The sequence below is a fragment of the Telopea speciosissima genome, chromosome 10, assembly GCF_018873765.1.
Source record: "Telopea speciosissima isolate NSW1024214 ecotype Mountain lineage chromosome 10, Tspe_v1, whole genome shotgun sequence".
NCBI lineage: Eukaryota > Viridiplantae > Streptophyta > Magnoliopsida > Proteales > Proteaceae > Telopea > Telopea speciosissima.
In genome coordinates this window covers 50,893,774-50,910,130 of record NC_057925.1, presented here as the reverse complement: position 1 = coordinate 50,910,130, position 16,357 = coordinate 50,893,774, and the positions used below count along the sequence as shown (strand labels likewise).

Sequence of the window (16,357 nt, the reverse complement as noted above, 5' to 3'; positions counted from 1 at the left end):
GTTACGGTTTGATGGTAGGGTTAGGTCAAGTTGATGTAGTGGAGTCTATCAGTGAAGGTTCTATTAGAGTAATGTAATAAGGGTAGTTTAGGTACTAGTCTAGTATCTTACTTTCTTATGTTGTATGTTTCTTGTTTTTACCTTTTACCTCCTTAGGGAGGTGGTTGTAATTTCTATTCATATTAGTGAATCAAATAGGGGAGAGGGGTGTGATATCAAAACACTCTCTCACCAACGGTTCTCTCACATCTCTTCTTCTTCTCTTCTTAGCTGTTAATCCTTATTCTTTCCTAGAATCAACCCATACCTAGTTTCTAACTGGTTCTAGATTGGTAGGAGACCAAAGGATCTACTATGAATTGGGTAATTTGGCTAGGCCAAAATAGGTGAAAATTGTGAAATTAGGGTTAGGGTTTGATGGTAAGGTTAGGTCAAGTTGATGTAGGGGAGTTTATTATTGAAGGTTACATTAAGTTTTAATGGTGGGAACTGTGCTGGAATGAATCAGCAGCTAGGTTAGGCTAGGGTGTTGGGTTTTTGAAAGGAGGAAGAAGATGGAATCTAGGGTTTCGGATGGTCAGATGAGAACTAGGTTTGGATCGAGTTTCCCAGTGGATGAGGGGTGGTTCAATCCAAATATGGGACAGAATTGATGGATAGTTATGGCTGGGTGATGCTTAGGCCTTGGGAAAATTGAAAACAAAAGGGGGAAACTTAGAGTTGAGCTGTGAGAGGATTAGAAGAAGAATTGTTGGGGATGGGGATGCTTCAAACTCACTGTTGTTGCCGAAATCTCTTGGCAACAGCTTGTTTGATGGTGAAAACTTGAAAGTAGAGCTTCAAAGGAACCACTTGGGCTTCACACCGCAAGGTGGCGATTGGATCAAACACCAATCCCACCAGCCTTGATCAGACACAAGACAATCTCCTTTAGAGAAGACAAGTTGCAGCAGCAGCCTTGAGCAGAAAAAAGTTCAAAATTGTGAGGTCTGAAGAGAGTTCCCCATGATTTTTATTATTTATAATGGCCAAAAAGCTTGCTGTCGTTATCAGCCTAGGAGTCTAAAAGCTCCTAGCCGACTCTGATTACAAATCGTAACCTCTCTCAAAATCAGGGAGAGGTGTGGGCCCAAATATACTTTAAAACTAAGTAAAAGAAAGGTGACTCAAGTCACTTAAATTGAACCACTGGTTCAAACCAGTTTTGGACCGGTTCAGTTTAAAACACCAAAACAGGAAAATAAACTAAGTATAGAAGCTAATCCCGTATGCAACCTAATTACCCTACTTTTAAGTCCATAAAAATGACCTATTACATTGAAAACCCATGGGACCAAAGGCCCAACATGTATATAACCCAACCCTAGACTTATTCCTAAGCAAAGAAGCCCAGCTTGGTGATAAATCTGCATCAGATAGATTCATTACTAGTTCATCCTGAGATTATAAATGAATCCACCACAGCAAAGTGAGATGGTAACAGCATATTTTGGTTCAAGCATCATGTCCTTAGGTTCTCATTCCTCACACCGGTTGCAAACATAAAGATGTAAGGGTTAACTAAGTTTCAGATTGACTAAATTGAACAAATAATTAGGTTGAGATCATGTTGTTCATTGGAATTGAAGAGGGGAGACCATTTACTCCGCAATCATGGGATGAGGAGATGGAATGGATGTCTGGGAACACACAAGGTAATTCCCTATCTATACAGCTCATTAAACTAACTTTCAGCACTACCATCCATCATGTGTGGAGGGAAAGAAATGGAAGGATCTTTAAAAGCACAGAGCATCCTCCCGAATGCGTTATAAATTGTATTGTTAGAAATATGTGCTTCAAGTTTTCAGATATTATGGACAAGATGGAGGACTGTCCTCGCACTAGGGAGATTTTAATGCTTGGAACAACACTCCTCAGTACTCGAGTTCTGTTCTAAAATGGTTTAAGTGGTACCCACCCCCTCTAGGTTGGTTGTCTTTGAATGCAGGTGGATCCAAGAGACCTAATGGTTCTGGGTATGGAATAGTAGCTAGAGATTCAAGATGTCATCCAATCTTTTTACTAGCTGGGGTGCCCCAGTTAGCAAATCTGTTGAATTGTATGATGTATACCATGGGGGTATACTTGGTATTCTATTATGTAATTTTCCCTTTCTTTATTTCCCTTTTCCCCCTATCTAATAACTCTAAATATTAGAGTTAATTAGAATAGGGCTAGCTGTGTAATTTCACTTCTAAGTGACTCTTTATAAATAGAAGCTTGATTGATCTCATTGATCATTCAAGCACTTCAGCTCTATTACTCTTCTTCTCAGATTCTAACATGGTATCAGAGCTGAAACTGATCTAGAGACTAGAACAAACATCTCCATTGTTTCTCTCCTTCTCTAACAACCCCTTCTTCACCTTTGAACCTTTTTTCTTCTCCTTCTCTTCTCCTTGGTCCTAAATCTGTACAAAGGACAGCTTGTGAGGTAGACATTGATCTTGTGCTGTCCTTCCTTTACCTCAATCAGAATATGTCTTAAAGACAGTCCATTGGAGATCGAGAAGAGCTGCTGCCTTTATTTCTGTGTTTTTGGAGTCTTCATCCATCGAAGATCAAGCCAACTAATTGGAGTTCGAGTCTTCCCTCTCGAGGATCCACACCAGCATACCTTGGACAGCAGTGTATTGATCATCTCCTTAAAAAATTTTCAGATTCAGCCCAAAAAAAGCAGAAAAGTCGATCTCTGCATTTAGGGTTTTCAAAACCCTAACACCCTAATCGATTTAGGGTTTCTCTTTTCTGTTGAGGCTGACTTTTTGAGGGTAGTTTCTCTCATATTAGGAAAGTACTCGATCCAAATTTGAGCCTTTTCTATCAGGTATTTTTGGAGTTACTGCTGGTGCACTTCTCAGCCCTTCTACACTGCTACCAGGGTGCTCGACAGGTGTTTCTTTGATTTTTTGAGGGTAGTTTCTCTCATATTAGGAAAGTACTCGATCCAAATTTGAGCCTTTTCTATCAGGTATTTTTGGAGTTACTGCTGGTGCACTTCTCAGCCCTTCTACACTGCTACCAGGGTGCTCGACAGGTGTTTCTTTGATTTTTTGAGGGTAGTTTCTCTCATATTAGGAAAGTACTCGATCCAAATTTGAGCCTTTTCTATCGGGTATTTTTGGAGTTACTGCTGGTGCACTTCTCAGCCCTTCTACACTGCTACCAGGGTGCTCGACAGGTGTTTGATGAATTGCCTCTTATAGTTCTCCTTCTCCAATTGGTTTGAATTTTTTAGGACTACTTCCATCCTCATTGAAGAGTACTCAATCAAATTTTTTAGCTCAGTTCATTCAAGATTTCTTGGGTTACTGCTGCTACATTTCTCAGCCCTTCTCCTACACTGCTGCATCTTCAACATGACTGGCTCAGGGACTGTTTCAGATGTCACTTCAGCATCCTCCGATGGACAGGCTAGGAGTGATTATCACCCTTATGCTGCTGCCCTTAAGGTTGACAATACCAACTACTTGATGTGGTCCAGATCCATGTACTTGACTATTGCAAGCCGAGACCTTATTGGACACATCACTGGCACCACTGTTAAACCAGCTGAAGAAGGTCCTACCAAGAAAAGATGGATTGCAAATGACTCTAATGTGATGTCTTTCTTACTCAACTCGATGCAATCTGATATTTCTAGCGGGTATTTGTTACTAGATACTACAACCCAGATCTGGGCAGGTGCAAATGAGATATATGGTCTAGTTGGGAATGATGCCTAGGTGTATGAACTCTGTAAGAAGGTTCATGACACCACCCAGAAGGAACTATCTGTCTCCCAGTACTGGGCAGCCCTCCGAAGCATATGGCAGAAACTTGATCATTATTCCGACTACTAGCCTACCAATGCTGCAAATATTGCTGTATATCACAAGCATGTGGATAAGATTCGAGTGTATGATTTCCTTGTTGGTTTGAATGTCGAGTACGATCAGCTTCGGGTTTAGATTTTCAGCAGAGTTCCTTTTCCTTCTTTGGAGCAGTCCTATGCATTGGTCCTCACAGAGGAGAGTCGCCGAGCTGCTATGTTGCACGCTCCTACCATTGACCGATCAGCCCTCCAGGTTGGGGCCAACCCTACTCCCACTATAGAGATTAGCTCATTTCGGTGCTTCTTCGAAAGAGGCAATTCGATGTGAGCATTGCAACAAACCAATTCACACAAAGGCTACTTGTTGGAAGCTCCGTGGGAAGCCAGCTGACTTTGAAGCCAAACGTGCAGCCAAGGGTAAACCTAAGACCAAGGCTCATCACATAGAGGCAGTTGACACTTCACCTCCTACTGATGTGGGTCTTTCCCCAAAGGAGCTACAAGCCTTCTGTCACATGTTGAGGGCTTCATCTGCTTCTGCTGCATCCTCCATTGCCAATGCACCAACAACTTCAGGTTCCCATTTGGCACAGTCAGGTATTCCTTTCGGTGGTCATTGTGCATTTGTTGTTTCCACTCCATGGATTATAGATTCCGGTGCCACTGACCACATGACAAGTTCTTCAAATCTATTTCATAAGTATTTCCCTTCATCTGGTAAAGACAAAGTTCGAGTAGCAGATGACACCCTCTCTTCTATATCTGGGAAGGGTTCCATAAGCTGCTCTCCCTCTCTTACCCTGTCTTCAGTTTTACATATTCCTAAGTTTACTACTAATCTTCTTTCTATTAGTAGTTTGACCCGAGATTTGAACTGTAAAGTAACATTGTATCCTGATCATTATGTTTTCCAGGATCTGGCGCATGGGAGGACGATTGGATTGGGTAGGGTCCATGGTGGTCTCTACTTGCTTGAGGGCACTTCTACATCAACAACCTTGCCTTCTCAGCTTCCTTCTCCTCATCCTCAGCTTCCGTCTGCATTTTCTACTACTTTGTATCAATGGCACTGCCATTTGGGTCATCCCCCCTTGGGGATTTTATCTATTTTGTTTCCTAAACTAGTTCAAGAATGTAATCGAACTGAGTTTTTTTGTGAAGCCTGTGTTATGGCTAAACAAACTCTTTCTACTTATTCTCCTACTAATCAAAGAAGCAGTGCTGTTTTTCATTTGGATCATACTGATGTGTGAGGTCCCTCTCGTCGTACTTCCATTTTTGGTCATCGTTAGTTTGTTACTTTTATAGATTGCCATTCCTGTCTTACTTGGGTTTATATGATGCAACATAAGAGTGAGGTATTCCGTTGTTTTCAGCTATTCCATAAAATGGCTCAAACCCCGTACCAAGGTACCATTAAAATTCTTCGGAGTAATAATGGTACTGAGTACACAGAGGGCCAGTTCAAAAAATACCTAGCTGATCATGACGTTATTCACTAAACTAGTAGTGTTGACACCCCTGCCCAAAATGGGGTGGCCGAAAGAAAGAACTGCCACCTCTTGGATGTAGCCCGTGCTCTCATATTTGATCACCATGTCCCTTTCCAATATTGGAGTAATGCTGTTCTTACCGTTGCTTATCTCATAAACCGCATGCCTACTCGTTTTTTGGGTGCTTGATCTCCTATTGAGATACTGGAGAGGTCTGCCTCTTTTATTGTTCCTCCCCGCACTTTTGGATGTGTCTATTATGTTCGTGACACACATTCTCCTGGCAAATTTGAAGCACGTGGGCTGCGGTGTATTTTTCTTGGGTGTTCTCCAACCTAGAAGGGTTATCAGTGCTACTTTCCTCCTACTCGCCGTACTATGGTGAGTATGGATGTTATCTTTCATGAGATAGTTTCCTACTATTCCCCGCCTCCTCTTCAGGGGGAGAGTACTAGTAATAGTGAAGATGTGGCTGTCCATGAGTTTTTTCCTCCCATCATCACTGAGATTCCAACACAGGGAGAGCCTACTCCTCATGTTAACAAGAAGTTGATAGATGATCCCAACCTCACAACCTTTTATCGGAAGAAGTTAAAGAAGAACAAGCAAGTTGATATCACTACCACAACAACACTTGAACCTGTCCAATTGGAGCCTCCTGAGCCAGAACTAAGCTCCATTGGTAATCCCTCTTCTCCTCAACCTTGTCTTGATCTTGATTTACCTATTGCTCACCGTAAAGGCACTAGGTCTTGCACTCAACACCCTATATCTCATGTTTTTTCTTATGATGCATTATCTACTTCCTATCGTACATTTGTTTCTTCTCTTTCCTCTGTTGGTATTCCACAGAATTGGCAAGAGGCGCTTACAGATTTGAAGTGAAAAGCAACCATGGTAGAAGAAATGAATGCCTTAAAGAAAAATAACACATGGCACATTGTAGCTCTTCCTTCAGGGAAGAAACCAGTTGGGTGCAAGTGGGTGTTTGTGGTCAAGCAAAAAATTGATGGCAGTGTAGACAGATATAAGGCAAGACTTGTGGCTAAAGGATTCACTCAAACCTATGGGATTGATTACCAGGAGACCTTTGCCCCAGTTGCCAAGCTGAACACAGTTAGAGTTTTATTGTCATGTGCTGTGAATCTAGGGTGGGATCTACAATAACTTGTTGTGAAAAATGCTTTCCTCCATGGAGAGCTTGATGAGGAAGTGTACATGGAAGTTCCTCCTGGTTTTTCCTTTGACACAACCAGTGGCCAAGTTTGCAAGTTGAAGCGTACTCTATATGGCCTCAAACAGTCTCCTAGAGCTTGGTTTGGCAGATTTTATAAGGCCATGACATCTGTGGGGTTCAAACAAAGCAATGCTGATCACACTCTGTTTATCAAACGTCATGGCGATAAGGTCACAATCCTTATTGTATATGTAGATGACATAGTTGTGATTGGAAATGACAGTGAGGAGATAAATCACCTTAAGGAGTTCCTTGGATGTGAGTTTAAGATCAAGGACCTAGGAAAACTCAAGTATTTTCTTGAGATAGAAGTTGCCAGATCATCAAAAGGCATCTATCTTTCCAAGAGGAAATACATCCTAGACCTTTTATCAGAGATAGGGCTGTTGGGTTGTCATCTAAGTGATACTCCTCTTGAAGCTAACACCAGGCTAAAGGAAAGTGATGGAGAACCAGTTGAAAGAGGTCGTTATCAGAGGTTGGTGGGAAAACTGATCTACTTATCTCACACACGACCTGACATTGCCTTTGATGTGAGCCTTTTAAGCCAGTTCATGCATGATCCCTATTCTACACATATGGAGGCTGTTCTTCGCATTCTTCGTTACTTGAAGGTAGCTCCAGGGAAAGGAATTCTCTTATCCCCACATGATCACTTGAGGATTGAAGCCTATACAGATGCTGATTGGGGTGGCTTTCCAAATCGTAAGTCAGTGACAGGGTATTGCACCTTTATTGGAGGCAATCTAGTTACATGGCGTAGCAAGAAGCAAAATGTGGTGGCCAGATCAAGTCCTGTAGAGAGATTTAAAATTAGGGAAAGGCTTGGATGATTTATTCACCCCAAGCACATCTTTATTTATAAGAGTAATAAAAGAATAAAATTATGTACATGAGCAATGTGGGACTAAACCACTTAATAAAATAACAAAGAAAGAGGTCCGTAATACCCCACGGTATTCGCCATATATCTAACACTTCCCTCGGTTGAGCATATATATCATGCATGCCCAACTTGACTAAGATAGGATGAAACATTGCACTACTCGGTCCCTTAGTGAACACATCACCACTTGATCAAGAGACTTCACAAAAGGAACACAAATGAGGCCGGCCTCAAGTTTCTCTCGATGAAATGTCGGTCAACCTCCACGTGTTTAGTACGATCACGCTTGGACAGGGTTATGGAGCACGTTAATGGTCGCTTTATTGTCACAATAAAGCATCACGGGAAGATGGACAACCAACACCGATATCCTGTAATAATCCTTTAAGCCACGGTTCACAAATTCCTCGGGCCATCGCACGAAACTCGGCTTCAAAGATCGGACTGGCCACAACATTCTCGCTTCACGCGCCAGGTATAAGGTTCCCACCAACAAAGGAACAAGAACCAGAGATAGATTTCTGTCAGGAGAACCACCCAATCGGCATCGATAGGCTTCAATCTTAAGGCGACCCGTGGGAGATAAGAGGATTCCCTTTCTGGAGCAGACTTCAAATACCTCAAAATACGACTGGATCGCATCCATATGAGAGGAATAGGGATCATGCATGAACCGGCTCACCAAACTCACAAGAATCGCAATGTCGGGTCGTGTGTGAGAAAGGTAGATTAGCTTGCCCACTAACCGATAAACACCCACAATCAACAGCTCACCCTCTTTCTCCCTAAGTTTTGTAGTAGCTTCCATAGGAGTATCCGAAGGATGACGACCTAGCAGCCTGTTTCATCAATAGATCAAGAACATATTTCCTTTGAGAAAGAAAGATGCCCTTTCAAGAGCGAGCAACTTCTATCCCTAGAAAATATTTCGAGAGGACCAAGATCTTTGACCTCAAACTCACGGCCAAGGAGGAGCTTCAAATCCCGATAGCATCACCATCATTACCAGTGACCACAATATCATCCACATAGACTATGAGAAGAGTTACCTTGTACCAACTCGTCCTGATAAACAAAGTGTAATCGCATTACTCGCCTATAACCTGCTAAATCATAGCCTTGTGAAATCGCCAAACCATGCCTAGGTATCGTTTCAGCCCATAAAGTGCACGCTTGACTACAGACCTTGCTCGCTTGGTCCTGCTATCGAGAAGCCTGGTGGAATGTCCATATATACCTCCTCCTCAAGCTCCCTGGAGGAAGGCATTCTTTACATCTAACTGTTGAAGATCCCACCCAAGATTTACAAGACAGGATAATAGCACCGGACAAGTGTTGAAGCCGCCATCGGTGCAAAGGTCTCCGATAGTCAACTCCATAAGTTTGAGTGAACCCTTTGCAACCAGGCGTGCCTTATATCGATCCACGTAACCATCACCTTACGTTTGACCACGAAGACCCATCTACATCCAACTGGTTTCTTTCCTGAGGAAGAGTCACAAGCTCCCATGTATTATTTTTATGTAGTGCTCTCATTTCTTCCAACATTGCTGCCTTCCACTTTCCATCTGTAGATGCTTCCTGCAAGTTTTAGGAATCAAATGTAAGAAAGAGAAGATACAAAAGCACGAAAAGATGGAGAAAGAGAACTATAAGAAACAACACGAGATATGGGATGTAAAGTACAAGTCCTAGTACCTTTGCGGTGAGCAATAGGTAGGTCGGAAGAAGAGGGATTACCAGGAGATGGAGGATCCGGATCCGGAGCCGCAATTGGATGGGTATTGGTGCTAAAGTGGATGCGACGCCCTCTCGTTGGTTCCCCCTTGTGTGGTGAGTATGTTGGAATTGTCAATTCTCTTCAAAATTCACCAATAGTTCTCTGGGTGAGTCGCTCCCCCGAATAGGAACATTAACAACACTATTTTCTATGGTCTCCCCTGTAAAGGATTCCCATTAGGTGAGGGAGGAACAGCGAGGAGGTTGGACATCATCCAAAGGAGGTTGGGCATCGTCAAAGGAGCCTCGGGCGAGTGCGTGGGTGCCATCAAAGGAGGCTGGACAGCAACCGAGAGGAACCTCTAGTGGAGGAATCTCAAAGGGCACATCTTCACTAGAACTCTCCTCAAGAGGTGGTGAAGAATAATAAGAAAGGGTCTCATGGAAAACAACATCCATACTCACCAAGGTACGACGGGAAGGAGGATGGTAACACTTATAACCTTTCCGGGTTGGAGAATAACCCAAGAAAATACAACGGAGCCCACGAGGCTCAAGCTGCCTGGAGATCTGGTATCCCTAGCATAACACACACACCCAAATACTTTGGGAGGGACAATAAAGGAGGAATGGCCCAAGAAAATATCGTAGGGGAATGCGGAATTAAGAACCCGAGAAGGGAGCCTATTAATGAGATAGGCGCGAGAGAACCGCATCCCCCAATATTGAGAAGGAACATTCCTCGCAAACATCAAAGCCCGGCCATTTCCAACAAATGGCGATTTTTTCTCTCTGCCACACCATTCTCGGGCAGGGGTATCAACACAACTAGTTTGGTGAATAATGCCATGATCAGCCAAATATTTTTGAAATTGGGATTCATAAATTCGGTTCCATTATCACTTCTCAATATTTGAGAGTAGCCTGGAACCGAGTTTGAATCATCTTATGAAAATGCTGAAAACATGAGAAAACCTGATTTTTAGTGTGCAAAAGATATACCCAAGTGTTCCGAGAATGACAATCAATAAAAGAGACAAACGCAGTGAAGAACCCTATATCGAAATTGACAGGGTTTTGGAAAAAAACCCTGAATTGTGGAGATCGATAAAGGGACAAGAGAGGGATAAAACTGCAGGTAAATAGCAAAGAATCAAGTCGATTGACCCGTATAATGGAGAAAATAACTGCAGAAATATAGGTCCAATAGGCGGAGCAGCCCAAGATCGATGGATGTCGTGGTTTTGGAACAAACACCTATGATGATATATCGATCTTAGAGAGGTCTTCAAAACTGAACTGTGAAGGCCCAAATTGCGCAGTGTGTCCTTGAAAGTGTAGAACCAGCCCCGCAGTAAGTAGAGCCAAAGTGTAGCAAAGAATAAGCAGCCCCACACCCAAAGTCGACAATTGTCGTGGTTTTGGAAAACCCCGAAGATGGAGATTGATTGGGAGTGGAGGTCTTCAATGAAGGAGAATATATATGCTGAATAGATGCGGAAAGGGTGCTGAAGAAGCTCCAATAAGGGAAGAACAGCCTGCAATAATGGTAGGGGCTGATCTTCTAAAAACTTGAAGACTTCAAAACCGCAGGTAGAGTCCAGCAGCTATCGAACAGGGATTGATCATGGAAAAAACATAAAAGAGGTTTGGAGGGGCAGCACCTAAGTCATACGACCACCTCTTGTAGTGCTGCCCTTAGGAAAAAAAGGAGAACAAAGGAGAAACAAGGAGGGAGAAGGAGGAAAACGATGGAGGAGAGAGAAGGGGAAAAAAAAAAATTCGATGGGGTTGGTCCCTAATTCGAAATCAGCTCTGATACCATGTAGAGAGATTTAAAATTAGGGAAAGGCTTGGATGATTTATTCACCCCAAGCACATCTTTATTTATAAGAGTAATAAAAGAATAAAATTATGTACATGAGCAATGTGGGACTAAACCACTTAATAAAATAACAAAGAAAAGAGGTCCAGAATACCCCCACGGTATTCTGGCCATATATCTAACAAGTCCCGAAGCTGAATTTCGTGCAATGGATTCGAGGTTTACTTCAAGACATTGGTGTTCCTACTCCTCTTCCTATGATGCTATATTGTGACAACAAGGCTGCAATTAGCATAACCCACAATCCAGTTCAGCATGACCGTACTAAACATGTGGAGATTGACAGACACTTCATTAAGGAAAAGCTTGAAAGTGGTCTTATTTGTGTTCCCTTTGTGAAGTCTGAAGATAAACTTGCTGATGTGTTCACTAAGGGGCTGAGTGGAAAGTTATTTCATCCTTTTGTATCCAAGTTGGGCATGATTGATATCTATGCTCCAACTTGAGGGGGAGTGTTGAATTGTATGATGTATACCGTGGGGTATACTTGGTATTCTATTATGTAATTTTCCCTTTCTTTATTTCCCTTTTCCCCTTATCTAATAACTCTAAATATTAGAGTTAATTAGAGTAGGGGTAGCTGTGTAATGTCACTTCTAAGTGACTCTTTATAAATAGAATCTTGACTGATCTCATTGATCATTCAAGCACTTCAGCTCTATTACTCTTCTTCTCAGATTCTAACTCTGTGCTTTCAGTTGATCTAGAAGGGATCAGAAAAGGGTTAAAGCTTGCGGCAGCCTATGGGTTTCCCAAGATTTTGACATACTCGGACTCATTCAACATTTCAACTCGATTCAATATATTCAGAAGCTCAAAACAGCTTTTGGCATTTGCATCAGGTTCGCATCCTTGCCAGTAAGTTCCAAGAGGTGTCTTTCAAATTTGTGTATAGAGATACTAATAGACTTGCAGATTATTTTTCTAGGAGCCAATCATCTATTGATGAAACTACAGTTAGCTAGATAATATCTTTGATGAGCTCCAGTTGCTTTTAGATAGAGATGCTTCAGGTTGTTCTTATATGAATTTGTAAATCTCTGTAATTCTTTTATCCTTTTATTATATATAGGGCAAGGGTTCTTTGAGCCACTGGGGTATCCTACACCTCACCCCTTCACAGAGAATAATTAAATCTTTTTTTTTTTGGGAGGAAGAGAAAAAAACAAATAAAATAATTCTCTATGAGGGGCATTGGAAACCCCAGCAGCTCATAGATACTTTGAGTGTATATATATGTAATGTCTTTCCTTCTTCCCAAAAAAAAATGTTTCCACCCTTATCAAGCTCCGGCCTCATTCGGAGGCAATTTATTGTATAGATCAAATCACAGAGTAGAAATGATCAATGGTTATACATTGTGGTAGCTGATGATGAAAGCAGTTGCAGTAAACACATTTCTCTGATTCTTAATGGAGTTTCAATTCCATGCATCAATTACCATATAATCCATGTAATAGAGTTTGGAGTAGAATATTGATTTGTTATTCATGTCAGGGCATTCATCCATCAATCAAAGGGGTAGTTTGGGAGTTTTTATTGGGATGCTATGATCCAAAAAGCACGTTCGATGAACGAAGTCTACTCAGGCAACGCCGGAGGTATTGATTTCTATCAATTTTAGTTGAAACTTGGAAGATCCATATTGCTTGACAATACTTTCTGATTCCAATCGATACTATCAGGATCTTCTTTTCTTTTAGTGTCCCCATCTCAATGATGAAGTGGAAGTGTCATGCTACTCATGCCACACCAATCCTTGCATTCTGTCTCATTTTCAATTCATATTTTCAAGAAGTTTGAGAAGAACGTTAATTTTTTTTTTTTCTTGTGTATGTTAATTGAATGCATCATATTTTCGTGGCAGGGAGCAGTATGAAATGTGGAAATCTGAGTGCAAGAACATGGAGCCAACAATTGGTAGTGGAAGGATTATCACGGGACCTGTCATCACTGAAGGTGGGATACCAATACAAGATCCTTCAAGTTCTGACTTGAACAATGAAGGTCCAGGGACACCAACTCCTGATATATCTCCAAGACATGACGGTTCAACCAGCCCTTCACCTGTTGATTCTGTAGAAAAGAAAGTTCTACAGTGGAAACTTACCTTGCATCAAATTGGTATACATCTGGTGATCCTTAGTTTATTTATTTATTACATTTGGTATTCTCTGGTTGTTATTGTTTCTATAGCAACTTTCTCTATTACTTGATATGATTTAAAGATTATTTTTGGAGAATAGGTTTGGATGTGGTTCGGACAGACCGAGCTCTTATCTTTTACGTGAATGATTCTAATTTGGCAAAGCTCTGGGATGTTCTTTGCGTTTATGCATGGATAGACACCGACATTGGTTACTGTCAAGGTACTCAGGTCATAGAAAATGCACTATATGATTTTCAAAATAGTTGTGGTTTTCAAAATTCAACTTTGGATTTTATCTTTTTTTGTGAGCAGGAATGAATGATCTCTGCTCTCCCATGGTAATTCTTCTCCAAAATGAAGCAGATGCATTTTGGTGCTTTGAACATTTGATGCGTAGAATGGTATTCATCCCTCCTCCCATCAATCAGAATTGTTGAGTTGATAGGGCAAATATCATCGATTGAATTATGAGTGTGGCTTGATAGTCCTGTATATGTCCCATTTGGTGAGGTTTCTGTGGCTTATAAAATTGAGCAAGAGAAGTGTTGAAATTCTGTACTTCAATAGTTGGGAGTCAATTTCTTTATAAGTTTGTTTTTATTCATATCACTACAGTTGCAAAGTCGTACGTAATATCTGTTTGACGACCAAACAGTTGAACACCTTAAACAGAGCAGGTACGACATCCTCAAACATCAGCCTGAATTGTTCATTTGCTTGATTCTCACCAGTCAACACAATTCAAAGACACTGCTTGCCAGCCGATGAGAGTCTTTTAACATTGTCTGTCCCTAGAGATCAGTGTTGCTATGAGTAATCATTTCAAGTATTATATTAGATTGATTTTGGGGGCACATATGTACGCCATAGTTGTTTTTGTTGACAATTTTTTTTTCTTTCCATATTTGTGGTAATTGAGATACTTGCACTAAACCTTATTACTTTCCTGACATTTAAAAATCTAATTCTTTATATCTTTTTGGAGAACCACTGTAAAAAAAAAAACTCTGGAACTGGATTAGTCAGCTATAGTAGAGAGCCTGGGTGATGCGGGAATTTATAATCTTTGTTTGTCATTGATCCTGTCTATCATCCTCTTTTCCTTTGGTACAATCCTTTCTATGGTCAGGGACCCTGCCTGACATTAGGGCATGTTGGTATGTTTATAGTCAAGATGGCTGTCCAGACACATTGACCTACCTGATTGATATACCCTGTTTCTATTGATTCTTGATGCTGTGGATTTTGAAAATACAAAGTAATGTGGGAGATTCTTTGTTTTCTCTTGCTAACTGTATATGCCAGTCGGGTTTATGTTTTCTTTTCTGCATTTTTCTGAACTCCGCATAATACTTTTTTTCTGAACAGCGGGGAAACTTCAAGACCTCAGTGAGTTCCATTGGTGTCCAATCACAGTTGAGTACACTTGCAGAAATAATTAAAGTTGTGGATCCAAAACTGCACCAACACCTTGGTATGGGTTATTAATTGCACAGGAACCACATCTGGTTTTATTTGGATGCTCTTAGCTTTACATTTTCTGTAGGTCACCTTTTTAGAATCTTGTCAGCTCCAAAATGGAAACACGCACTCATTTTTGAGATTCGAGGGAATACGTCTTTGGTTTTTCTAATCTCTGTTATCAGTTTTTACAGTAGAATTTATACACTTAGAATGGTATTCAAGTCACTCTGAAGCATCTGATGTTTGATAGTGCCAAAAATTATATGACTATATGTGTGACAGGAGAACTTCAATTTTCTAGAATCTGGTCACATCAGATACTTATTATATTCACATGTCAAAAGTATGAAAATATTTTGATCAGAACCTTGGCTCAACTTTTACCTAAACACTACCACTCAGATACTATTTTATACATGTTTTTGTTTTGGACATTGTTCTTTGTTATACATGCTTTCAGAAATTCTAATTAATGAAAGAAACTGCAAGGAGATACCTATATTTCAATTATCAAGGTTGCATATACTTGTGTATCATTAAAAATAAATATTGATGGTTGAAATATAAGATTTTATAATTTTTGGAACAAATCAGAAATTCTCTGACAACTTTAATACAGTGATAAAAGGAAATGGATATAAATCTATGGTTCCTACTTGTTACTCAATGAATGAAACATTTGAGTAGTTTATATTTGACTTCATTATGACATTGTTGTTTCCACTCGGATTGTGGTAAACCATGAAAGTGAAGAGATGTTCCTAAAAGCCCAACAAAGAAACATGGAGATTCCTTAAATGAAGCTGTCATTGTCCCTATTTTAAAGTTTGTTTATTGATGGTGCTAAGTCACAAGGAACTAAGTATTAACCATACCAGGGATTATGATTTCCGTGAGATTCCCAAATTTTTTAGGATTTTCTTCTATTCTCAGGTGTGAGTGTTAGAGTGCATATTGTCATCATAGGATCCATCCTCATTCTCATCAGCCTCTTCATAATTATCCGCTCAAAATCACCTTCTTCCAATGGATATGGGTATAAGTCAAGGTCATCATCATGAGGAGTATCCTCCTTTTCAGCAACAACATTTATTTTCTGACGATTTTTACAAAATTTGGCATAGTGTCTCATCTTCTAACAGTGATAGCAGTGCACTTTATTGTTGTTGGCCATAGGTTCCTTACCCTTTTTGTCATACAGCGTGGGAATTGTGGTAAATGAAGGGCCGGTTGTAGTAGGCTTAGTTGCTGTAAAATTTTTTGTGTTCTCCCCCAGCTTGAAACCCAATCTTCTACCTGTAGGTGCTAACAACTCCTCTGCACGAATGGCTTTCTCATAGCAATCTCGAACATTCGAGACATCTGTAACACCAATACCTCTATTGAGGTCAGCTCTCAATCCCAGTATGGATCAAGATAATATGTATATGTCATTCTCTTTAATGCCATTACACGGGGACTACTCTATGTACTTTGCCATAGTTAAATTCCCTTGACGAAGAGAATTCAACTTATCCTGTAACTGTGATCTGAAATGTTGTAGTAGATATTTGTCACTCAGATCTTTCATTTCCTCCCAAGTAACTGGTGCTTTACCTTGGTCTTCAAGATCCCTCTCATAAGTCCTCCATCATTCACGTGTTGACCCAACTAGCGTAGTTCGACCCA

General features: G+C 40.7%; 1 protein-coding gene across 6 annotated transcripts in view; it reads left to right on the top strand.

The window, feature by feature from the left end:
• The window catches only part of LOC122642346 (GTPase-activating protein gyp7-like), a 49,481-nt gene that overhangs the window by 20,873 nt on the left and 12,251 nt on the right, over positions 1–16,357 (top strand). For 3 of the 6 annotated variants that reach the window (XM_043835784.1, XM_043835782.1, XM_043835786.1), the window contains exons 4-9: positions 12,574–12,677; positions 12,944–13,200; positions 13,305–13,445; positions 13,538–13,626; positions 14,594–14,699; positions 15,489–15,581. In XM_043835784.1, the coding sequence (XP_043691719.1) occupies positions 12,574–12,677; positions 12,944–13,200; positions 13,305–13,445; positions 13,538–13,626; positions 14,594–14,699; positions 15,489–15,581 (790 nt within the window). The remainder of the gene's footprint in view (positions 1–12,573; positions 12,678–12,943; positions 13,201–13,304; positions 13,446–13,537; positions 13,627–14,593; positions 14,700–15,488; positions 15,582–16,357) is intronic. The other 3 variants (XM_043835783.1, XM_043835787.1, XM_043835785.1) reach the window with 3 other exon arrangements.